The sequence below is a fragment of the Manis pentadactyla genome, chromosome 16, assembly GCF_030020395.1.
Source record: "Manis pentadactyla isolate mManPen7 chromosome 16, mManPen7.hap1, whole genome shotgun sequence".
NCBI classification, from domain to species: Eukaryota; Metazoa; Chordata; class Mammalia; order Pholidota; family Manidae; genus Manis; species Manis pentadactyla.
Window position 1 is genome coordinate 34,671,789 of NC_080034.1, and position 26,928 is coordinate 34,698,716.

Sequence of the window (26,928 nt, forward strand, 5' to 3'; positions counted from 1 at the left end):
ATCTCCGCTGTTGCTGTGGGCGTGGCCTGGCTCAGGCCGCTGTTTCAAAGTGGTGGAGTCGTTGGAGGGGGAGCGGTAGGGAGGCTGTTTATCTCCGTGAGGGGCCTCCGTGCTCCCTGCAGCCCAGGGGATTAGGGTACCCAGAGATCCCCAGATTCCCTACCTCTGGATTAAGTGTCCCGCCCTGCCTCTTTAAGACTTCCAAAAAGCACCCGGCAAAACGAACCAACAACCACAAAAAAAAAAAAAAGAAAAGAAAAAAATTTTTTTAATTAAGAAAAATAAATAAATAAATAAATAATGGCTGCTCGTTTTTCTTTGTTCTCCGGCGCCAGTCTCAGCCATCTGCTCACCCGTCTTGCTGCACTGTTTCCCTAGTATTGGGGTCCCTATCCCTTTAAGACTTCTAAAAAGCGCTTGCCAAAACAAAACAGAAAAAAAAAAATGGCAGCTCGCTTTTCTTATGTCCTCTGGCCCCGGGCCTCCGGTACCCACTCACCGTTCTTGCTGCCCTGTTTTCCTCGTATTGAGGGCCCTGCACTCTGGCCCGGATGGCTGGGGCTGGGTGTTCGGCAGTCCTGGGCTCCGTCTCCCTCCCGCCCTGCCTATTCTTCTCCCGCCGGGAGCTGGGGGGAGGGGCGCTCAGGTCCCGCCGGGCCGGGGCTTGTATCTTACCCCCTTCGCGAGGCGCTGGGTTCTCTCAGGTGCGGATGTGGTCTGGATGTTGTCCTGTCTTTATTCTAGGAAGGGTTGTCTTTGTTATATTTTCATAGATATATGTGGTTTTGGGAGGAGATTTCCGCTGCTCTACTCACGCCGCCATCTTGGCTCCGACTCCCAGGAGAAATTATTGAAGTAGGAATCAATAGACTCGGCTAATAAAAATTATTATCATAAGGCATGCAAACTATGATAGGCAGTGGATTAATGCCCTTAAAACATAGAGGGCAGCTTCTAAGTCATTAAAAAAAGGTAAGTATAAGTAAAAAAAGGATAAAATGTTCAAATCAAATGATAATAAGCTGCAAATTAGAGGAATGAGATGTATTTTACCTGTCAAATTGGCAGTATTTTTAAAAATTACAATATTGGTGGTGATGCACAGAAATGGGCTTTTTTTTTTTTACACTGCTGCTGGTGTGGGTATACATCAATACAGATGTTTTGTTTTGGGGAGAGGTGTGCAGCTATTTTGTAATACGTATCAAGATCTCGCATGCCTACTCCACAAATTTCAGTTACAGAACATTCAAAAGCAGTCATTGTAGATTTAGCTTCAGAATGTTCATCACAGAGTCTTCAGAACAATGTAACGTTATCAACTGCCTAAGTCTCCAATAAGAGATCTATTAAATTATGGGACATCCATACAGTGAAGTTCTGTGAAGCCAGTACATATGATGAGGAAGAATATTTGCTCGTACAAAAGTTTTCACAATAGATCATTAAGAAAAGAAGTTACAAACAATTTGCACTGTGTTTATGTGTTTACAAAATTACCAGAATTACAGGTAAACTTCCTTGTAAAACAGTAGTTTGCCTTGAAAAATTACTGGAGGACTTTATAGAATAATCTACTATGGGGCACAATATGCACAACCTTAAAAATTCTTTCACTATGCTCTCACCCCAAGAATCTCTATTGGGGCATTTATGATACTTACTGATAATTGGTCTTCCTTTTTATCTTATCCATATCCCATATCCTTGGATCAGTCTTTTTCCAAGAAGTATTTCAGGATCTGGTTCGATCATGTCCCAAAAGGGACTGATTCTGTATGCTGGTAGGAACAAATTCGTGATTATTCAGAAGGATAGGGATTATGATAAAACCTAGCTCTCCATAAATAATCTAAAATCCCATTGGGGAAATAGCCTCAGCATTGTCTTCCAAAAAGCCTGTTACCAGGACTGTTAAGTAAAAAGATAGATTGATTAATCTGAAGGGTTTTTTCTTGTTTTTAACCTATTCTGGCAGAGTTATGAATGGTTTCAGCACTGACCATATGTGAAACATATACCATAAACAGAGCCCACATATTTGGAGTAGGATTTTTTAAAAAGAAAAAGATCAATAGTCTTTCTAATGAGCTTATAATCATTCTGGGAACCAGACATAGAAGCAAAAATTATTACACTTTTTAAAGTTACTCAACATATATATAAATTAACATAGGCTAACTGCATAAAAGTGCTAAGAAACTAGAATTATTTTCAAAGAAATGACTAATGAGGGAAATGATTCACTTTCTTATCAGCAAGCTGCTGTAATCTTAGAATTATTGGGCATTTAAAAAAATAGGGTGGAAGCCTGTCTGATTCATTCAGAGTACTCTGAGAGATTAAACACGCAGGTGAATTAAATGGAATCAGTAAGTATATCCTGTTTCTGCTTTCCAAAACTTTTTAACAGTTTTCTCTACTTAAAAGGTAATTGCCAAAATATTAGGTACTGTGGATTTGGTCATTGATAGCAAGCAAGTTACAATTGTAAATAAGCAACAAATGGTAAGGGGAGAGAAGAACACAGTGGCATTTCTAATCCTCCATAATAGCTTTATAGGTGACACTAGACTGAACTGGTGCAAAGGATTTTCATCGATTGTAATTGGAAGATTAAGGAGAAACAATATGAAGTACTTTAGTAGAGTGAGTTACCAGTTTAGTAGAGTAGTTACCAGTTATAAGTTATGACCCAGATACATAAACTGGGAGTAAAGGAAGCATTTGACAGAGGGATTATAGAAGTGGGCTTTGGTCAGGATACCAGGCTGGAACCCTGTATCCACCATCACCACTGTGTGAGTTTAGACAAGTTACTTAACAGCCTTAAGCCTCACTTTCACCATATATAATTTGATGAGAGTTATAATGCTTGCTAGGAGGATTTTGAGAAGGTTTTAATAAGATAAATTATATAGAGTATTTAACATAGGACTTGCACACAGTAAGCATTAAAGAAATGTTGGCCATTATGATAATGTTGATCACTATTACTGTTGTTACAAATAATGTATTTGCTCAACAAATAGTCATTGAGTGTGGGCTCTGTGTGAGGCACTCTGCCTAGGACTGGGTATAGAAAAACAAGTAAGACATAGTCACTGCCTTCAGGGACCTTGTCATCTGTTCCAACTGGTGGAGAAAGTGGATGTGCATGACCAGGTAAAGCAGTAAGGTAGATGACTTGTATGGGAAGGACTTCTGAGGCTGAAATCATAGAAAACAATGCTCTCTCATCTCTCACCACAGTGGCACTGTCAGAAGTAAAGTGCTGGGCTGTAATCTGATCCCACATTGCAATACTTATGTTCTTTTTTTTTAATTCTATTTTTTAATCTGAAGAATAACTCAGTACAGTGTACAAATCATTTATGTATAGCTCAGTGAATATTTATGCAAGTATATACCCATATAGCTACCATGCAGATGAAAATTAGTACTTTCCCAGGATCCTAGAAGTTTCCCACATATATTTTCCCAGTCATTACCTCCCCTAAGGTAACCACTATTCCAGTTCCTGTCACCATAGATAAATTTTGTCTTCATAAATGGAATCATATAGTCAATGCTTAGGTTCTAACCTGGGCACTAAAAAAGAGATAAGAAGAACAGGACTAAGACAATCAGTTTCTAAATAATAAAGTTTTACTAATGAATATATGTTTGCTTATATCTACAAATCAGATAATCTTACCAAAGATATACAAAGTCTGCTAAGAATGAGAAGGTGCCTGAAACTGATAATCAGAGCCATTGGAGCATGCTCATTGTGACCAGCTAGAAAGCACAGATTCCCCCATGAACAGTGGCCTCATGGATGCTGCCTTTGGTCAGCCCAGCCACTGGAGGTGACAGCTGGAGGGATCAGGAAGATTTGGGGACAGCTCCCTGATAAGGCAATCTGAAAAGCTTTGCCACTTAAGGTAAGAGGCTGCTGGGATTGAGTGACCTATGAAATAAATTCCTGAAGAGACAAGCCTCCCACTGAAGACCGCCTCCACCTTCTCTCGTCATACTTTTGTTTGGGATTCACCTTCCTTCTCCAGTCCTGGAAGGTGGTGGGGCAAAAGAGGCAGGTAGAAGGGATAGCAGGTTCCCTCATGCCTACAGTGTAAGGAAGTGGCTAGTTCGAACATTCACAGTGTTCTTGTTTTTCTCTGTTCAGGTTGTTACTTTGGGACTGTGATGACCGAAGCTATAGCTACTACGTTGAGGTGTCCACCAGCCAGCAGCAGTGGACCATGGTAGCCGACAGAACTAAAGTCTCCTGCAAGTAAGTCACGCCCTTCTGAGGAATTTATTCCAACTCAAAAGATAGTCTTTCCAATGGATTCAGAAGGGTCCAGTGAAGATTCATGGAATCACCAAATTACATTCTTACCCAGAGGTTGAAAACATTCCAGTGATCCTTTACTTCAGTTTTGACTATTAAGTACTTAGATGAGATTTTGCTTTATATAACTAAACAAGCTTTCCTTATCTTGTGGTTTGAACTTGACTTTTGAAAATGGCTTGTGCCTAAGCAGGGAATAAAAAGATACTTTCCATACGCAGTCCCATCCTGGGCCCGCCCCCCACAGCCCACACTCTGCTTTTAAGACTTTTTTTCTTCCTTAGAGAATTTTGCTGATACCATATACACTTCAGTGGTTATTCTGGGACTCTGTCCTATTCCCCACCCTCACATCATTCTCAGAGTTAGCTTTAAATATTTATCTCATCTCTGTGCTAGCTACACTGTTACTTAAGGAAAGCTTGTTGCCTTAGGTCTCTGTAGGCAAAAAGAGGCTTTTCGTGAATGTGGCATTGTGGCACTGTGTGGCTTACCTGTTTGCGGAGGAAGCCAGGAGGAAGGATTCTGTGGGTTCTGACCAACCTAGAATCATGCCTGGAAAGAATATTTACATGTATATATGCCCATATAACTACCACTGGGGTTGACAGGCACATTCCAGCATCCCAGAAGTTTCCCGCACACCTTTTTCTAGTCATTACTTGAAAAGAGTTCAGTGCTTTTTTGTGTAGAGCCAGATTCTCTGGGAGGCAAAATAAAGCAAGTAGCTGAGATTTCTTTTTTTTTAATTGAGATATGATTCACATACCATAAAATTCGTGCTTTTAAATCATACAACTCAATGTGTTTTAGTATATTCACAGAATTATGCCTCCATCACTGCTACCTAATGTTCCAAAACATTTTCATAACCCCAAAGAGAGACCTCCTACCCATTAAAAGCCTCCCCATTTCCCTCTAGCAACCACAGCTCCAGCACCCAATAATCTACTTTCTGTCTCAGTGGATTTGCACATTCATATTTCATATAAATGATCTTTTATTCCTGGCTTCTTGCACTTAGTATGTTTTCAGGGCTCATTCGTGTTTCTAGCATGTATCAGTACCTTATTCCTTTCTACGACTCAATAGTATTCCATCATATGGAAATATATATTTCACATTTTGTTTATCCAGTCATCAATAGATGGATATTTGAATTCTTTCCACTTTTTGGCTATTATGAATATTGTTGCTTATGAACATTCCTGTGCAAGTTTTTGAATGAATGTATGTTTTAGCTCCCTGGGTATCTACTAGAAGGAGAATTGCTGGGCCTTATGGCAATGGTATGTTTAAGTTTAGAGGAACTGCCAAACTTTTCCACAGCAGCTGCACCATTTTGCATTCCCACCAGCAGTGTATGAGGGCTCCAATTTCTCCACATTCTTGCCAGCACTTGTTATTGCCTATCTTCTTGTTCACAGTCATCCTAGTGGGAGTGAAGTGATTTTGCTTTGCATTTTCCTGATGGCTAAGGATGATGAACATCTTTTCATGTACTTATTTGGCCAACATTTCATAATAGCACTAATGATGGCTTTTTTGGTGCCTTGTTTGACACCCATAATTACTATTACAGTAATTATCAAATAGCATGTTTACTTTGGTTATGATAATACTTGCTACTATAACAAAGAGTGACTTCAACATTTTAGTGTCTTAACATAATAGTTTATTTCTGTCATGTGATAGTCACCAGGTATTCCTGGTCCTGGTTGCCAGGTGGCTTGTGCACAGGTGACTGAGGCGCTCAGGCATCTCCTTTCCTGTAGGACTTCCATCATCCGGAGCCTCATCGGGGACATCTGTATCTAGCTGGCAGATGGGAAAGGAACAGAGAGAAGGTGTACCTGGTTCTGAAGAGTCTCAGGCTGGGTATACAGTGAACATCCCTCCTACTTGGGTTCCACTGGGGAGAACTAGTCACTTGACACACTGGATTGGATGCTGGTAGGATTGGCTGGGCAGCTGCTTCTCAGTGGAGCACAAGTCTTGTAGCCATCTCTCCTGTAGCATAAGAAAACTAACAAGTATTTAGTAACTAGCATTCCATTACTTTCATGTATTTTATCTCATTTTGTCTTGAATACAAAACACCTTGTGGGATATTGTCCTTGTTTTATAAAAGAGAAAATGAAGGGCTCTTTCCATTTTACCACCTCGCCCCCTAGTATCCAAAGCATTTCTAAAGAGGGCTAAACCAAGCTAGATGATGAAAACTGAAAATGAAATGATTGACTTGTTTCCAAGTTCCTAGAACCCTTTTTATACAATAGGGAGACCTTCAAGGCCTATGAACAACGGCCCAATTATCTTCCCAGAGTCATTGCTTATTGAGTGTACAGCTCCCAGGCCACACCCTCTGCTTCCTCATCCTTTAACACATCTAACTGGTTACTCTCACCCATCTCTTCTGTCATTTTATGTGTGATAAATTGGATTCCTAATCTCTTTCTTTTTTTGTCCCCCTGTTGAAAGTGTTATACGATATGAGTTTTTAACAAGAAATGGTTGACTTGGTTCCTGACCAGGTACCATACCATAATGATTTTATATTTATTTAAATAGGTTTCTTCTTGATAAAAAACCCAGTTCACTCCTTAGACTCTCTCAGTAGCTTTGCATTAAGTCATCAGAATCTTTTTTTCCTCTTGTTTATTATTTATTTATTTATTTATTATCCTCTTTTTTATTTTTTGTTTCCATTAGTTGGTGGACTTAAATAATTTAGAAGTTTTTAACCTTATCTGTTAGCACTTATATGCTACAGCAATGTAAGTGTTTTGCAAATTAATAAATAATATATTAGAAGAACAAGAGTAGTAGCAAGAAGGCAAGTGTCTGTTAACCCCCTGAGGATCAGCGGAACCAAAAGTTATGATTTATGTTCATAAGCATGACCTAAATCTGTTGTGCCTCCCATTTTTGAATTAGGTCTTAAGAAATATAAGGGAAGCTACTCAGATGGTAGAAGAAAGTCTCTCCCTTTTAACTAATATACTCCAGAGCAGTACTCAAGAGAGGATTCTATTAGCTTCAGGAATTATAGCCTGTTTTTTATTGAAATAAAGTATGTGAGTCATGTTATAAATGAAATTCTATACAGTCTTTAGAGATTATAGCCCTGCCTCTTGATAGCATTCTACCTAGTCAAGAAACCAGAAAACAGATTTTTGCTGTTTTCTGAAAAATATCTATGGAATGACATGTCTCCCTGTAAGTCCCTCTGCTCCTGGGGCAGGATATTTCCCTTTATTGCTATCCTAAACCCTTTCTGCTGTAGTTGGAGTTTCTCTTATTTTGCTTCAAGGTAAAGGCTTGTTTTCTATCATAGATAACCCTGTTTTTTTATTGACTGAGTTTTATATTTTATTGACTGATTTATATATTTTTATATGTTTATTGGTTTATCAGCTTTACTAACTCCTTACTATAAAAAAATTAGGAATTTTGCTTACTTAACAACTTCTCACTGTTTGTTAGTTGTGTTTTTATTTTTAGCTCTTGCTACTACTTACCTTTTAAAATTAAACAGTATACTTAAACCTCTATTTTCTGATCCATCAATTGTGGACGGTACTTCTTGACTCCCTATTATTTTAATGAAGAAATTACCACCGTACACTTCCCTTTCTCTTTCTCCCCATCTTCTGTTAGCTGTCTTACCACACTGACATTGTGAAGATTTAGGATGCTTATTTTTTGTTCTCTAACTTATAGTTAAATCTTCCATGTGTCAACTGTAAATTGATCTTAAAAAGATAAAACCAATAAGAACCTATTATAATATTATGATTATTTAAACATTGTTCACAAAAGATCTAGTAACTAATTGGATGTATGGTGAGGGAATATTATTATTATCCTGTGTCACTAAACTTGTGCCCCTCTTGGAAGAATTGTGCTGTGTTCAGATCAAGTAGATTCAATTTTCTTACAAGTTCTCAGAGTTATTCCACAAATAATAAATAAATAGCTTCATATCAGCCAGCTTGTTGTTTTCCTGGAGTTCCTAATTGCCTCTTTCTCCTGTTACAGAAACATCTGAGGTCTACTGCTTGTTCATTGTGTAATTTTGAATGGACTGCTTCCTGGGCCTAGTCTACAGCTGTGATCCTAAAATTTAGTTTTCTTTCCTATCTAGTTTGGTTCCACTGTTCCTTGGATTTCTTTTTGTGGAGTGTGGGTAAAGAGTTAACAAAACTCTTTTTCATTTGTAGTGAGATGTTGACTTTGGGCCCAGTTACCTTTCTAGATCTGTTCCCCTTTAAACCTGATAGAAATAGAATGTTAGCTGTGTTACTAGGCAACATTGCTTATATAAAAAATTACCCCTGATTGGTGAATTGCACCTGGCCCAGGAGAACTGTAAATATATGGTTGGAGCCATAGCTTTGGGTTTCTTGAGTGTGATGAGTTTTGTGACTAGCCATGTCTCTTGTGAAAATTCTAGGATCTGTGTTTATGGAGCTATTACAAGAAATACTAGTTTTGATTTGGACTCTTGAGGCCTCTAAGTCAGAGTGGCTCCACACTGCCCGGTGTGAATCCTATGCACGGTCACCTGAGCTGTCACCACCATGGCAGCAGGAATAGCTCCTGCACAGTTGTGAGGACGCTGCAGTGACTCCCAGGGCGATGAAATAACTGCTGTTCCCCTGGTGGTTGTGTTTCCTGTTCTCTCTCCTAGGTGCATTTGATGCTAAATATGGCTTGGTAGAATCTTCATTAAGAAGGTTCCTCATGGGCATTGCAGAGTAAATATATAGGTAATTGTTTTCAGAAAGGGTATGTAGGAAAAAAAGTTCAGAAATCCTGCATACCTGAACAACTCAGTTCCTTTGGAATTTTGAAGGTTGGATTTATTGCTGCCTAGCATCTAAGGTTGCTTCTGAGAAATCTGGTATAATCTCATTATTATTCTTTCTAGTAATTAATTTTTCCCTGTAGAAATCTTTAGAATCTTCTCTTTATCCTTGGAGGCCTTAAATTTCACAATGATATGGCTGGACATGGGTCATTTTTCATCTTTCCTGGTCAGTTTGCTGCAATATGGAAATCTGCCCAGTTCTCCCCAGATTTATGAATATTTCATCTACCTACCATTTTCTAGAAATTCACAAAAAACTTGATTTGCTAATATCCTTCCCTCCAGTCTGCAACACCTTTATGAATGTATTCCCTTTGCATTTCTTTGTATTCTTCACCTCATTGGTTTTCCTAGAAGGGAGAAAGGAAAATGTGCCTATGATGTCATGCATTTTGACCTTGGATTCCCAAAAGCTCTGCTGTGTGGGCTGTTAATACTCCCCAGTGACCCCAGTGACCCCAGAGCCTTTTCCTTGCCTTCCTTATGCCTGGCCATGCTTTTGCCATGTTGTGTAACTGTCTTGTTTCCTGCCAACATATACTCCTTAGCACACTGACCTCACTCAGGTTCATGTTTTAACCATTTCTTCACATTGTCATGGTCCCATTGACTAATAATTCTGTCTACCCAAGTGCTAGTGATCTCAGCCATCATCTCTCCAACGTTGTGCCCTTGACAAACATTTTGGCAAATATAAATGATTAGATATGAAGAGTTGGGTAATTCTGAAAGTTTTCTTTTTCCACTTCTGCATTCATAATACAGAACTACCTGGAATTCTAGCTTTTAGCTTAATTTCCTCACAGACTATCGACCTGCCAGATGTACTACCAGATTCCCTTTTGAATAAGTTTTCTTCTCCAACATAAGTGTTCACTGAAGATGATGTTGTAAAGAGTTTTTAATAACATAAGAATATACTTATTGTAATAAGATTTTTTTAAAGCAGGGTGCAAAATTATAGAAGCATTATCATAAGAAGGAAAAAAATAATGGAAGAAGAAAACCAGAAGGAAATATGCCAAAATGTTAATAATGGTTGCCTTTGTGCAATGGGGTTATGGAAATTATTTCTAGGTTTCTACGTTTTTACTGATTTACATGCATTTCTTTTAAAATCAAAAAGAAAACTGTATTTGAAAAAGATTTCTTGTTAGAGCCATGAATGTCTTGTAGATGTTTGTCCTTGCCATTATTTGAGTAGTGTATGCTGTCAGAGTGGCATGGTTTATTCAATGTCAGCAATAAATTAAATAAATTAAATAAGTGCTGTACATAGCAACATCCTCATAGCTTTTCAGAACCTTGAAGCCACTTACCCAAGCACAAGTGTGCTTCTCTGAAAAGGACACCTGCCTCATTTTCCTTATGCTTCTCCCCTTGGGCCTCTCAAAGCCAAGTTCTGGAAGAGTACTTCTTCCTTCTGCTTTTCCCCAGGACTTCAAAAGTGCATGTCCACCTAGGTTTCCTCTCTTACAGGGGCCTGGCCGACTTGAGACCTTGGAGCACCAACCTAGATCAGGAAATTTCCATAGCATCCAAATGTTAGAAAGTTCCTCCCCTGTGCCTTCCCTGAAAAATACTCTGATGGTACCTGTGAGGCCAGCTCGTCTGCTCCCTCCTCTTCAGCATGATGATACTTATTTGAGAAGCAAAGTGTCCCTGCTGCTGAATAGGCTGTCGTTTAGTCCTGGGAAAGGGCAATGTTCTGTTCTGAGGTCTGTTTCTGTAGCTATTTATTCACTAGGAATCTTAGAACAAGGAGTCATGTTTCTTTCTCTAAGTGCTGCAGTGGTTGAGGACAACGGATAAATTAAAGGTGGAGAGTTGCAGCCTCAATAAACTCTTCAAAGTGTAGCAAGATTGAAAAATGGGACATTTAAACCTAGTCTGCTATTTTCTGCATCTTCTTTGCCATTGTTAGTGATGAAGTCGAGAAAGTGTTCTTTCCACCAGCTTTGTTTTTTAGCCTGACACTTAACAAAAGGAAAATCTTGGGGTGGTTCCAGGAGGTCGCTCTAACCATGTGACTGGGGGTTTGTGTGTAGAGGGCTTAGGATCACTGATGGGATGCAATAGAGAGAAAGTGGATTTTAAAGAAGGAAGTGTCTTCATCATGGAGACTGCTGATGAGGAAAAGTTCACATTTAGTGTCAGGTTTTAGTTTCCAGGATGGAATTGCAGCTCTTGGCCGCCACATAGGTCCTGTATTGAAATATTACTATTTATTGCAAGTCTCTGCTGTGGTGATAAACGGGCTGTGCTCCTCAGACCCTCCTCCCTTCGAGGCCGGAGGAGGAGTGTGCTTGCTTGCTCCTGCTTGAAGTGTCAGCCAATTAGTGAGCTGTGGCTGTGTAATTGTCACTTTTAAAATGCTCGACGAAGATTTTATTTTTCTCTTTTCATACTTAATTCCATTTTTCTACCCAGCATTTGACAGTAATGAAAAAAGCCAGTCATGTCCTTTCCTGTGCTTTTTTAAAAGGGCAAACGTTGGTGTTAATTTTGTCAAGAGTTTTAGAACTTGAGCAATAAAGAAACATGTACCTGTAAGAGAAGTGGCAAAAAATGAAACATAACAGAATTCAGGTAACACACACACTGAGAGTAAGGCTGATACTAGGCAGACCCCTATGCCAGTGATGAGATAGGAGAGCCTGCCCTGTGGAAGGCATCTGTCTGTTAGACCAGACTAGAGATACCTGTTAATCAAACTATTATTTATGGGATTATGAAGTAGTAGATGAATATTCTGGAGTAGAAAACATCAACAGGGAATCACTCATACCTGCCCACCTAGAAAGGGATTTATCTTTAATACTATGGAAAGCTTCTATGCAAAACTTTACCCATATGTTGGAAACCATGTGGAAAGTAGATTTTGATGCTAAGTATGTGACCTGAGTCCTAAGTTTAGAGCTGTCAGCAGGTTCTGTGGACCCCCAGTGAAGAGGTCCCTCCCATCCAGAACATTGGACAAGGAAGTGAAGTCTGCTTGGATAGCAGATGATTGGGAGGGAGAAAGCTGAGAGCTCTTTCCCTCCTTTTTGCCAAACCCAGGAGCCATGTTATTCTGTGAGGATAATTTTTTCCATGCTTACTATTAAAAAAATGAAGCATACTTCAGTAAAACTTCCCCAGTGAGTTGTATGAGCACACTTAAAATGTGCACAGTCAGAAAGATTTTCATTTTATTATGGAAATAACTTTGTATCAATAGTCCATTACAAATGACAGAACTCAGTCCCAACCACACTACCATCATCTCTGTCCTCTCCACCCCATTCTGCCCCCGCCACCACCACATTTCTTTCTGTGCTGTCCCTCAGGTTTACTTACTGTGGCCAGAGTGGCTTTTTCCAAGCACTCTTCTGGCATTACATCTGCTTAGAACCCTTAACTGGCTTCAAACTGCTCTCTGGGTCAAGACCAGAGCTCTTCACACGGCCTAGTGTGCCTACTGTGTAGGCAGGTCCCCTCCTGCCTCTCTGGACTTAACCCTTCATCCCTGTTCACATCAACCGGGCTTCCCCTCTCATCCCACCAGGCATCGTGCTCTGTCCTCCCGCGAACATGTGCCACATGTGCCATGGCTTCTGTCTGGAGCCCATGCCCCTCCTCTGGATAACTCCCATTATCCTTTTGTTCTCAACCCAAGGGCCACATTCTCAGGAAAGTGCCCTGACCACCCATCGCAGTCAGATCACTTTGTTATTCCTGCTCATAAAACAGAGCTACTTCGCTTCATAGCTCATCTTACAGTTTGCAAGGACCCATTCCTTAGCATGTTTGTTCTTCCCCAGTAGAATGTAAGCTCCATCACAGCAGGGGTGTGGTCTGCTTTACTCACCCTTCTCCATGGTAGTCTAGCAAGGACCCAGCATTGTGCTGTGGTCTGATTGAATGAATGGATGAGTGCTGGCACTCTGTCTGAGTCATGCGTTCATGCCGGTTTCATTTGTCCTGCTTCTCTCTGAAGCTGTTGTCATCACAGGGTGGAACCAGGAAGTTTGTCCATCCATCCCAGCTCAGATGCTATCACATGGAGCGAGGAAAATTTGTGGGAGAGAATAAAGTTGTTTGTTACCCCTAATAATGTTGTTTTTATAGACTAGGAATGTGTCTTCCCAACTCCTCTTTATTAATCCATTATTGCTCTGTCATTCTCGATTCATTTGCAGCCTTATTCCATAGATTCAGTGACTGCTAGGCAGTTTAGTTTTCTCTCGTCTCTGCATCTATCCTTGCTCCTCAAGTTAATGACTTAGATCCCCCAGTCACAGTTTATCACTTGGATTGGTTACTGGCTGGAAGTCCATTACCTTTATTTTTAACCACTCTTAGAGTGAAGTTTCTCTTTATGGAGGGGCCGAGTGCTTTAAAAACTGTTTGCCAGCTGTGCCCCTTTCACTTTGGAAATTGATTTAATTTAAAATCCTAAGTTTGTCAGGTTAATATGTTTCAGTTGCTTCTCTGGATTTTTCAGAGCAGAAAGCTTAAAAAACAAAACAAAACTGGCTTTAAAATTTGGAGTGGAACTGTGAACCACTTGCCAAGCCATCCGTGTACCTCTCCCAGCAGGGCAGAGTCTGTCCAACAGAACAAACCTCACTCTGGAGCCCTGGAGCTCTGGACCCCTCCCATGGTTTCAGGATGGCTGCGGAGGGTTCAGCTCCAGCACAGACCAGAAGGGGGCTCGGGAGGCACCCCTTGCCATGACTGAGCTTTGATAAACCCCTTTCCTGAGATAGTCATTGCCAAGGAAGCAGGGCAGGCTGCCCCTTAGTGAGCCTCTAGGCAGAGTCACATAACACTAAGGTAGGCAAGCAAGCCGAGTCCATAGAGAAACCAGAATAACAGTCATCATAGAAACCAACTTATACAATGAATGGGCAGCATGCACATCTGCACAGAAGGAAAGGGGAGCCTATTTGCTGGTCAGCGAACAAAGGCAGCAGGATGGCAGTAAGTCAGTGTAGTTTTGATCATACTTTCTTAAAGTGACCTGCCTGATGAGAAGTGCTCTCTTGGTGCCATGATTGTGCCATGATTAATGCTGAATCGGCTCTATCCCACAGGGCCAGAGGCTCCTATTTTCTTTCTAGGTTTAAAAAAAAAAGGCAAGAAAAAAAAAGTGTTCCTGTGAATTCTGGTGTCCAGCATGTACACAGAATCAGCTTTTAGAGCTAAAAAGTCACTCTTTCTTGACTATCTGATTGATCCTCTTGGTTTCAGCCATCTCTTCCATTCATGTTTTCCATTAAATGTCAGCCTCTTCTAGAATGGCTTCTCAAACTCCGCTTTTCTAAAACTAAGTTCATTGCTTCTCTCCTTTGATGTCCTGCTCATGTTGGTGGCAGCCTCCTTCCCCTGGGCGTCTCTCACCCTCAATTCCTTCCTCTTCCTTGCCCTCCACAGCCAGTCCGGTACTGTGTCTTTCATACTTTCTCCATTTACTTCCATCTCATTGCCTCCATCTTACTTCAGACCTCTCAGAGGATTGTAGTACCCGCACTGGGTCTCCCTCAGTCTGTACTCCATTTACATCTGTTGCTGTTCTACGGTCTGGAACACTGTTGCCGGGTTGGTCTGGCTGTGGTTCCTTACTTCCCTGGGCAGGCTCCTCCAGTAGTCTGCTGAGAAAAACTTCACATTCTTGCCCTGGTCATCTTCTGTCTCTGTGTGACCAGCTTGTCCCAAACATCTTGTTTTCAAATATCCTGCCCTGCTGTTCGATATCATGTCTACATTTCAAATGTGTAATTACCATGTCTGTCTGACTCTCCCTAAACTTTCTAACCTTTGTCTCTTTAATTCTTGCCTTATGAGTGTCCTGCGTTGCCTTCAGTCTGGCCTAGTTACTATTGCCAGTGAGTCCTGCTTTAGGTCAGCTGATCATCTTCATCTCCACTGGCTGGTCTTCACGTCTCCGCTGGCCCCATGTTCCCTTCAAGACCCAACCAGAAATGCTCTGTGAGTTCTTCCTTGATCTTTCTCCTCCCAAACACAAGTAACTGCTCCTTTAGCTAAATGCCCTTTGTGATTTGTTCACGTGTAACTTCACTTTTGCTTGTGTCTGTTTCAGAAGACGGAGGAAATGAGGGGCTAGGCTGAGAGGAAGGATGCTTTTTAAAAATCTATTTTCCAGAGTGTACTGGGATTCACCACCTTGGAAGTGCAGGGCCAGACTTTCCCAGAGTAACCTCTAGTTAGTAAGTTTATAATCAGATGCATAGCCCAACCAACTTTGATTCAACCTAATATTTGCTGAGAGACCCTAGTAGGTAGAGGCTGCATTGTGAGGGAAAATACTGAGGAGATAGGAAGACATTTCCCCTTTGAAGGAACTTACAAGCCATACGCGACTTAGAACATTTGAGAACCATCACTACAAACACACATACATATACATTGTAAAATACGAAACAGGATCCTATAGTTATGAAATGTTGAAAGTGAAAGTACCTTGAAAGTCATAGTCTAAGCCTCTCATTTTATAGATAAGAATCTGACACAGAAGTCACAACCAACTGCATTTGCCTAGTTCTCATCTACTGGAAAGGTCCAGATAGAAGAACCCAGATCTCCTGATTCTGAGTCCCTTTCCCCAGAATTTTGCATGGCCTCTAAGATCAAAATGATAAACAGACATGTAAGGACTGTAAGAATATAGACATGATCAGAATATGGCATGAAATTAGGGAAGTTTTTCTGAAAAGATGCATTTTGAGCCTAATGACCTAGTTTGGCCCATATATTGTAGCTGGGAAAATGTAATCTGGTGATATCCTGAGGATCTTGTGACCTTCAGATTTCAAAATCACATAAAGGTTGAGTTAGAAATAGACTCACCTTCCAGAAGGTGTGATGAAGACTATAGATTATAAAAATTCTACTTATGTTTTCATATGACTTCCTAGCTTGCTATCACTACCACTTCCTCCACAGAATATTAATTCATCCAGCCTATAAGCTGTATCATAATTCATGCTTTAAACATTGGTTTTAAAAGTATAGTCAACACCAGATTACCTAGGGCTTCATTATCCAGGTTTAGAGTATATTAGCCTGTGTTTTTCTTCCCTTTTCCTTCTTATTGCCTACTGAAAAAAACCCATCACACTGTTCATTAGGCCATTTATTAGACTGTTTCCTTCTACCAAAAGAGGCTTGCATGTGTGTTTTTCCTCTGTTTTAAGCCAAGATCATAAAGCATATTTTCCCACAGTTGACATTTTCTTTTCACGATCCCTTGAAATGGAATGTAAGTGAATTTCACCATGGTACTATAAATTATGTACTGAGTATCTAATAAACATTTCTTACAAAGTTTTAAAGTGTAGTTTCAGAGTGGTGATCATCTGGAGTTGCACACATTTACCAGCTGCTTTGTAGGGAGTGAGTGAGTGCTTTCTGCTCATACACTTTTCACCTCTTGATCCAAATTTATACAATAGTACAGAGCCCATATACTAAACCTAAACCAAGCAAAGGAACGTTTGTACTCTTAGTAACTGGCTTAGCAATTGACCCAGAAGGGGTGAAGAGTAGTCACCTTGTTCGTCCTTCTACCTCCAGGCAGAGTTGCACATTAAACTTATCTGGGAGACCTTGTGATTTTCCTCTGGTGCACATGACTAGATAATATCCAGTGCTTTTTCATCTCCCACTTTCAAAGCCTTTAGTAAGTTTCTTATATGGGGGTGACACTTGGACAAAGGAGGGCAGCACATGATGTTACTGCTGCTATTGGATGAAAGTAACTTGTTTCTATTGTTTTTTTTCCTTCCAAATTCTCCAGGGAGTTACTGAACTCTCTGTAGGATTTGGCAATGGATATATGGGCTTAATAGAAATTCTGACTGCTGGAGCTTTGAAATGTAGTCTTTTCTCCAGGGTATGCCGGGGTGGAGGAAACATTTGTTTCACATTTCTGAATCTTCTCAATTCATTTTTCCTAATTAAAATAAAAATCCAAATCTGTGCGACTCTAATGTTGGGATCACAGTTTTACATTGAAAAGAAGATATGACTCCAAAGTTCATGTACTTACAGCATCATTGAGCCCCTCACATAACAGCCTCTGCCTATTTGTAGGCACGTCAGGTGGACTAATTGAAAGCCCCATATGTGCAGAGATGTGGTTACGCTGCCCTATGAGGACAGAGAGCCACAATAACATAAAGTAGTAATCAAGTTTTTGGTAAGACTGTGATCTACAATTACAAATGCATTCATTTGTGGATTTCTAGTCTGATCTTCAATTTTATACCCTCGCATTGTGTTAGTATCATATTCTTACGTTAATATTAATTAACTTCATAAATTTCTGAGGAGATGAGATGGGAACGCAGGGCACAGTCTTCCAAGCTGTTCATATCTGAGGATGGAACAGCTGATAGATAGTCTTGGGCACTGTTTTCTACTTTTGTCACTCCCTCAACTGAGATTAACATTCAACTAATAGTGAATCATTGTCCTGCTAAAACCTCCAGTTTTTGAGCCATGCAGCTATATTAACTAAAAAATGTGTTATTTACCCATCCATTAACTTAACAGACATATTTCCGGCTCTGCTGTAGGTCAGGTGCTGTGCAAGGCGCTTCCCTCCTCTCATGGGCTCATTAGGTAAGCTTTTCCCTCTGCTCGGGACCAGTAGTAACTGAATGGCCTTGATCCAAATGTAAACAGAGGCATTTGTGGATTCTGACACACTTAGCTAGACCAAATCTTCCCTGAGTGAGTCAGGAGTGATAACACGTATGGGAGCAGGCAGCATGTTAAATCTGGAAGCACACACCACTTCACAGGGAGTGGGCTTGGCCGTGGGGGAGAAACAGAGATCTCTTCTTCCTTCAGCTTGCTGGAGGGAAGTTCAAGTGCGCCTTTGAGCACAGATCTTCCCGGAGGTGGCAGGACTGCGCTGTGCACACTCAGCCAGTCTCCTTCTGCTCCTTTGTATCGGAAACAGTTGGCCAGCCACCGGGAGGCTCAGTGAGGTGAGCGTGTTTTGCCGCCCGCCTTTGCATTGCTCTGGCTGCCTCTCTGAGGGTGAGGTAAGTGTGATGCTCAGTTTGTAATGAGTACTTGCAGTTTCTGTAAACTGTGTAATACCATATAATAAGCAGTAATTTTCCACTTATCCTTGATGACAGGAGGTTTCTGATCAGATAGCCAGAATGTGGGTGTTTCTTTTCCCCCCTCACCAATATGATGAATTTTCATAGGCATCTTTTTTTCACAAGCTGGACTGACAAGTTGTTTTCCAAATGTGTCCAATGTGTGTAATGACTAATCTTGCTTTAAAAAGTCAAAGTCAAATAAAATGGCTCTGAAGTAGCCATTTATAATAAAGTGACTATATACGTTCTCAAGTGCATTTTAGCTGTCTCCTGGCTGTGTTTGTCCTCAAGGGATTAGTAGCTTGAAGCGGAGCCCAATAGCTTGGATGATAAAACTGCCAAGTCTCAAGTTATTGTTTTAAATTTCCTATAAGAGATTATATCTTAAGTATAAAGTGAATTCACCCTAGATGACTTGGTGTCCTTCCCTGAAAGAGGAAGAGGGCCATTAGGCTGTGTATCCTTCTCTCCTCTGTCACACACTGTCAAGATTAGATAGGGTTTCTTACTCTGTTATTTTTTTAATCATTGGGAAATACTTTTAGAAAACAAATGAACACAACCTTTACATTATAACCCTTCCCACCTCCACTTAAAGTCATCTCTTGATTTTCTCTTGATGCTCAGAATACCATAAAATTCAGTGTTTTCCTATAATAAATTAAGATTGCATTTTCATCAACCTGCCCTCTCTCTTTCTGAGACATGATTTGCATTATCTATCCACTCGTTTCCGTAGGCCACTTGGTAACCACTTACCCTATCTGATAGCTTGGGCAAGACCAGCAGCTTTTGATTTTGTGGCATCAAGGCAGCTTTATGAATCATGTGGATGGGAGCCCTGGTACTTCCATGATCACTGGGCACTGCTGTTTAGCTGCCACAGAGCTGGCCTTCCTGAAGATTTCTTACCTGGCACTTCACTATGTCTGACTTGCTAAAACCTGGCTATCAGTGAATGGTGGCAACTAAGACGCAGAAGTTGCTTGAGCTGACCTCACATTGAAAAGGTGATGGTACCTTTTTGGCACAAAAGGTTGAGTTTATTCCTCAGAATGACAGATTGATCCTCTCTGTGTGCAGAGCTCATGTGGGGTTATGAAGAAAAGCGAAGAAAGACCACTGCCTGCAGTCTAGTTCAAAAACAACATGCACATCAAAAAAGACTCCTATCAGCAGACTCTTTCCAAGTGTCACCTAAAAAGCAAACTGACGTGGAATGATTGTTTGCTTCCTGTGTCTGCTTAAAAATTTATCCAAGTCGCAGAAGAACTATTGTGCAGTTTCGGAAAACAGCTTATAAGAAGTTTTTATTAGGTTAGACTGTTGATCAGTGACCTGTGGAACTGTGTGCGTGGTGGAGACCAGGCTTCCTGTGGGCCGCTGCATTCACAGTGTTGCTCAGAGAAAGTGCTTCTCATCCATTAGCACATCCGTGTACTCCCGTAGTTCTTGGTCCGCAGGTCTGAATCCAGATACACCGTCTCAGTGACTCAGGGGCCTCACAAACTGCTGTGTTCACTTTCTTCCTCCCACAGAGCCTTCCACTGAAACAGCTACTCTGCATGTGGAACTGAACTGACTGCACATGAAATGTGCTGGCCCAGGTAGAAGCAGAGTTTTAATCAAATACCAATAGAACAACCCATTTTCTGCCAACATCTATGGAGTCCTGGGATCACGGGTGCCCACATCTTGCACTTGTTTGCTAGGATTTGATTTCTAGCCCAGCATGTTGTCTTTGGGGTTTATTTAGATCAATTTCATTAAATTGGGATTTGTGGTTCTTGTGATCCTCTTCCTTAGGGACTGTACACGGAGACCCCCTCTACAGATGGAATATCGTGTGTTGATGGGCAGTCATGATCAAAATGAGGGTCTTCCCTTCAAAGCACAAGTGGTTTGTCCTACACTTGATTTGGATGTTATTCTTTCAGGATGTTGGATATTCAGATTTCAGGTTTAGGGGTGACTTTCCAAGTTGTTTGAAATGATGTCACAGACCACTGTTCTCCTTTGGAAATGTATAGGTCAGACGTTTTGTTAATTATACTACAATGAAAAGTGAAGTAAGCTATGGAAGCTATGGAAAACTCAGGACTGTATTTTCAAAAAAGCACCTAAAATTTGTACCAGTGTTGCCTATTCTTGGTCTCCATTCTGTTTAGAAGGGGCACCCAGGAGGAAAGCACCTAACAGAGAGGGTATGGGGAAGAGGGTGTGGGGAACCAGTGTAACAGCTGTTATTAGTACTATTTCTTAAATGAGCACTCTTTTTCCTTTAATAAGAACATCCAACTTATGTTTTCTTGAGAGGTGAGGATTCTGGCTCCCAAAGATCCAGAGCGTCAGGCTCCAGGTTCTGAGGTCTTGTCCCATGCGGCACAGTTATGCCGAGTGAGGAGACCTGTCCTTTTACCTCAGGCCAGGGGCCTTTCAGTATCATTTTGCCTACAGGATTCGTGGACAGCTCTGTATTTCAGTACCACTGGTTTCCTTGTATGTTTTTGTTTTAATCATTTGAAAACATTCTGAGAATGGGTTCATAGGCTTCACCAGACTGCCAGAGAGAGCCATGGCACAAAAATCGCAAGATCTAAGACTCAAATGAACACTCACATATGAAAACCTTTGGTTAAAGCAGATACTTCAGTAAAAATAGGAAGTGTTGGTTACAGAAATTGCCAAAACTGCATTATTCCTTTGCCTGATTTCTGGTGGTTCTGGTTGACCTCCTGTGACCTTTTCCATCTGCTGTGCACCTTAGGTCTGGGGCCATTTGCCTCTAAGACGAGCATGTCAGGCTTGTCTTTGTCACTGACCTCTCCATCTTAAACTTGAAATTAATGACTTCAGTTACTACACGTCAGCCAGGGGTACTGGGAGCCATATGAAGTTCATGGTGAAAACCAAGCCCTCCGTGCTGGACTCATATTTCAGAATCATTTTTCTCTTTGCAGCTGCATTTGTCATCAGTCCTGATGGTTTGTTCCAAAGGATCAGGGTTGAAGACAGGTAGCCAGTCCTTGGCTTCACTTTAGCCCTCGCTCTAACCCTCCAGGCCTGCCTGCCTTCATTCAAGGCTTCGTTTTTACCAACAGGAAGCCTATGCACACCTTTACCCATTCAGTCAGCCCATTTTCATGAAGTACCTACTGTGAGCTCAGTACTGCACCAGGCAAAAATCATCAGACCACAAAATTCAAGAGCCCACAGGAGTGGACTGATGCTTTCCCTGTGGTGCCCTGTATGCATAGCAAGGATGTGAAATGCAGCTCTCTAGCATCAGCAGTTTGGTGCGCATCTGCTGCATCCCAGGCACTTGGCTGGTGGAAGGTCCAGGGCCCCAAGCCAGGGAGAGTGCAGTCTAGAATGAATAGCATGTGCATGGGTGAAAGTAAAAATCTGTGGTGGAATTGGTTGTGTTCAATGTAAAATTATTTTGGTCTCAGCCTTTACATTAGCTATTTTCTTCTTGAATTACCAGTGTCATGCCACAAGAAAGAAAACCTCAGTATGGCAGCGTTAACCGCACATGAATGAAGTAAAACAGGCAAAATAAAGATTCTTGGACTAGAAATCAGAGGTCTGGCTCTCGGCGTATTTCTGCCTCTCAGGCGTATTGGCTGGCCCAAGCATCCTTGGGCAGGTAGTTTACTCTCCCTATACCTCTGTCTCCACACCTGTAAGATACCATTCCTAAAACAAGGCTTAGTGCTAGGCTCTGAGTGCTGTTTTTATTTAAATAGTGTAGTTTTTATTGTTATATTATCAGTAAAACTGTGAAATAGTTATGTAAAAAAAAATACGATGGATTTACCTCTGAAGTTTCTTCTAATGTTTACATACCACGGTTTTAAGGTCCTAGGATAGTGTGTTGGCTGGACAGATACACAGACATTGATGTACATGTCTCCTATACATGTAATATGTATGTGTGAGCTTTTAACTCTTACATAGGAGGTATAATCAGCCCCTGTGGCAGCTTCTCTCCATCTTCTCAGCCCCTCAGAACTGATGGTACCTGTCGTACCTGGGCCCAAACAGCCACAAGGAGCTCTGCCTCTAGAGAAGAACTTGCAACCCCAGATACTCTTGCTGGGAAGTGAAAGAAATTACAGATAAACTGAAATATATTAAATACCTTAAGCTTCCTAGAGATGAAGGCTCTAAGCTAAATAGTTAAATTATATCCGAAAAATATATAGTCACATAGAACAACAAATAGAGGTGTTAAAGCATAAGTGTAGATGAATTTTGTGTTGAAGGAAGGGTCAGGAAGTTAGCCTTTTCCTTCTAAAATCACTAAGTACCTGCTCATGACTGGAAACCTTTCCCTAATGAAATATTAACATCCATTAGATGGTGGGTGTGCATTAAAAAAGTCTTAACATTAGTATTTTTAGCATGGACATAGTGGTATCAGTTAAAATAAATTAGTCCTTCCCTGTAATCTAAAGGCCTTATCTTTTTACTCTTACTTTTTTAGAAGGCAGATGTTTTAAAACTGATTTGAAAATCAAATTTGCCCTTCAGTGATTTCATTTGGAAGAAACATAGAAGTAAACATTATAAAGAGGGCTTTTCAGTACATTATGCATGCAAATGTGGCAGCCGAATTCAGATTCACAAGTGGAGGTGGGTGACGGTTCAGGCTGAGAAAGGTTGAGTTGTTTAATGAATACAAAGGTCACCGACCCTCAGAGTGTGCTCTTCTGTCATTTAGTAGCAGGGCTATTGCTTCATGTTAAACTCTAGATGCCAAAAGGTAAGATTTGAAAGGCTCTGGCAGGTGAAGTGAGGGCCCGGTAACAGCATAGGGGGTGTGTGGAAACAGTCTGTGTAGCACTTTCTCCAGCCCTGGCTCTGCCTCACCCTGTGCAGGTTGCAGCTGAACAGCGTTCTGGAGGGTCGTGTTCTTCCCAGAATACCCTGCTGTTGAGAATCGGGAGGCTGTGGGTTATGGAAATGAAGTGGCAAAGACCATCTGTGATGTAGTTACAGGGTTGTGTGATACCCCTCAAGGGTCAGGGACTCTGTGTTATATATCTCCCAATCATCAAAACTCAGCATACAGCCTGACATGTGGTAAGAGCTTAGAAATGATTCATGAAAAAATGAATGAATGAGTGGTTATATTTGTGGGGGTAGGTTTTTTAAAAATGGAATTATATAACATTTTTGAGACAGTGAATTAGATAAACGTTATCACTGTGGAAGAGTAGAAAATGAGATTTAAATTAATCCAAACCAAATTCTTGCTTTCTGTCCTAAAGATCAAAAACGTAAGCCCTCTTACAGATCTAGAGAAAAGCGGTCTCCAGTCCAAAGAAGTGTAACCACTCTGCTTAACTGGAATAGAAATCAGTTGGCTGGCCTGGCTCCTCAGTGGACAGATGCAGGGTGAGCAGGGCAGCCCCTGGGAAGAGTTGGCTGGAGCTCCCAGGGCTCAGCCGAGGCTCTAGGAGCGGGCCTGGCCTCTTTATGGGATGCTCATCCATGATCCCGGGGACTTATTTAAAAAGGCCTCATTAAATGAACAGCAGCTCGAAAGTCCGATGAGAGTCGGTTACCTTCTGGGAAGAGCTTTATGCTGTACTACATCTCTCTTGTATCTTTTATCTCTTACTGTTTAAGAACCTTTATTTATCTCAGGTTTCTTGGGGAAAGTGAAGAAACTTTTCTGGGCTGTTCTCTTTCTGGGCTGTTTCTACCCTCCTTTCTTACTAAAATGATTCAGATTGGGCAAAAGGCCTGTTCCATTTGGAGCTCATGTTCCCTCATTGCTTGCTCTTTCAGTACTCTGCTCAGCCTGCGAAGACACGGTGGTGGTTGCCTCTGGTATTGAACTCCTGCTCATGGCCTCCAGAATTTTTGTGAATACATCTAGCTAAATAAAGCTATTTATGTATCCCTAATCACTGGCAGTTATAAAATGGCCTTCTTTCAACAAATATTTGAGCATGCGAAGCACAGAGTCAGCACGATATTCATATTCATCATGTTTCCTGGGTCAGGTTGAGAATTGACTGAACTCTTTCCTGAATCCTGGAAAGTGGATTTCCTGTGATAGGTCTTCCTAGGAAGCCCCTGGGGAGGCAAGACTCTTGGCAGCCTATAAATAAGCAAAAATGTCAGAGTTCACAAAAGCAGTAAGAGAGCTTCTCTGGCTTTCTCAAGAACCTACATTTAGTAGATAGAAAGATGTGGTGCATGTGCACAGTGGAATATTATTCAGCCATAAGAAATGAGGATATCCTGTCATTTACAACAGCACAGACAGACTTGGAGCACATTACGCTAAGCAATATAAGTTAGACAGAGAAAGACAAGTTCTGTATGTATATCACTTACATGTGGAATCTAAAGAAGTCAAACCTGTAAGAAAAAGAGTAAACTGGTGGTTACCAGGGTATGGGGGTGGTGGATAAGACTGATGGTGTCCAAGGGTATAAACTTGTAATGAGCAGTAAGCCATAGAGAGCTAATGCACAGTGTAAAGAATGGAGACAGTGATGTTGTACTATATGTAACGTGATGACTCTCACTACAGTGGCAGCCATATTACAACATATAACTGTAGCAAAGTAACATACACATTAAACTTACAGTGTTACTTGTCAAATTTATTCAATTAAAAATATTGTTAAATAAAGAATTGGTTATTCAGGAAAGAAAAAGGGGTGAAGTGGGAAAGGGTGGGGTATACCTGCCAGATGCATGGATGACTCATCTGTTACGAGGTAGAGGCTATTCCAGCCCCACTAATGTGTCTGTATCTCTCGGAATCTGGGGTTTGCAGAAAGATGGTGAAGGGAAAGAGCTCGTTGGCTTACTTTAGGATTGAGACACTCTGGTAGATACGAGCCCAGAGAGCTAGCACCAGTTGCTCCATTTTACCCTGCCCACGAAGAGAGCCTCCAACAGCAAGGGACAAGGGCAGCCTGAGGGGCTCTCTATTTCAGAGAGAGGAGGACGAGAATCTCCACAGCCAGCTCCGCATGGTAACCCATGCTGCTGTCCAGCAAGAAGCCCTGAGTGGGCCATCCCACCGCCGCTCAGAGTCAGCTCATCCTAAACACCTCCGTCCACTCTCCCACACAAGCTAGTGCCTTTTTCTGTATCCCATCCATTTATTCCCTCAACCTAGAACATCTAATAACCCCCGTTTCTCCCCATTGTCAAAGTTGATGCTGTTTGCTTCTGTCCTCTCCTTGACTCCCAGCTGGTCTCTCCTCAGCCTCTCCTCTGCCTCTGGTCTCTCTTCCATTCTGCCTTCAGAGTTACCATTGTAACCAAGATATCATACTGCCACCTGTTCACAATCCAAATGCCTCAACAAGATCTTAATCTGACCTCAAAATTCATATCCAGCTCATCTCTTCTTGCTTCTGTGTACACCCTCCGCTCTGACTGCTGTGCGTCTTGTTCTCTGGTCATGGTATGGGCTTTCTCATTTTTGTGAAACTTCAGATATTAATACCACTACCTCAAATGCTGATCTTTACTATCTGTCTCCACCCGCTACCGCTTCTCTGACCAGTGAATTCTAGGTCATCCTGTATGCCCAGCTAGTATCAGCCCCTCTGCGAATCCCTTCTTGACCCCTCCAGACTGAATCTGGAATAGCTGGAAGACTAAATGCAGGAAAGACCTGCTCTTCTTGATCATTCCTGAAACAGGACTCGCAGACATTGTGTGCGAGGAGAGGATTTCAGGCCTGATTAAGTGATGGAACCACAGAAAGAGTTCAAGAGAAAGCACTTTAACTGCACGCCTCTTCTCTGGTGATGAGGGAGGCATTGAATCTGATTGCATCACTACTACATACCTGCCATTTGGTAGAAGCTCAGTACATGTTAATGTACATGAAAGATCCGGGAGATCATCTGTTTCCTAATCTAGAACTTAAATGTCACAGCTGGAATTTGAGGAACTATTATTAATGATAACATAATCGTTAAAAAGACACTGTGGGACTCAAAAACTCCCCTCCCAGGTACATACTCTAGGTAAATGAGAATGTATATCTACACAAAAAAACTTGTACATGAGTGTTCATAGCAGAACTAGTCATAATAGCCCCAAATTGGAAACAGTTCGAAAGTCTATCAATTGATGAATGGATAAACAAAGTGTGGTATATCTGCAGGCTGTAATTTGGCAAGAGAAAGGAGTGGAGTACCAATACATGCTACAGCATGGATGAACTTTGAAAGCATTTTGCCACGTGAAAGAAGCCAGTCAGTCACAAAAGCCATATATTGTATGACCATGTATATGCAACGTCCAGAACAGGCAAGTCCGTAGAAACAGAAAGTCGGTCATTGGTTGCCAGGGCTGAGGGTGTTGGGGGAGGAGGATGAGGAATGACTACTAAAGGGTAAGGGGTTTCTTGCTGAGGCGACGAAACTGTTCTAAAATTGGTTGTGGGGATGGCTGCACAGTTCCATGCATACATTAAAACCCATTGAATTGTACACTTTAAAATGTGGATTTTACAGTATGTGAATTATATCAAAATAAAGCTGTTAATTTTTAAGAAAGAGACAAGAGTCCATGGGACATTTCCAGACAAGGGCCACAAGTATCCTTCC

General features: G+C 41.3%; 1 protein-coding gene across 6 annotated transcripts in view; it reads left to right on the forward strand.

The window, feature by feature from the left end:
* Positions 1 to 26,928, forward strand: part of BTBD9 (BTB domain containing 9) — a 515,751-nt gene that overhangs the window by 435,118 nt on the left and 53,705 nt on the right. For 5 of the 6 annotated variants that reach the window (XM_036907137.2, XM_036907140.2, XM_036907136.2 and 2 more), the window contains one exon: positions 4,169 to 4,276. In XM_036907137.2, coding sequence (XP_036763032.1) covers positions 4,169 to 4,276 — 108 coding nt within the window. Of the gene's footprint in view, positions 1 to 4,168; positions 4,277 to 18,068; positions 21,912 to 26,928 lie in introns of those variants that run through there. The other variant, XM_057493633.1, reaches the window with a different exon arrangement.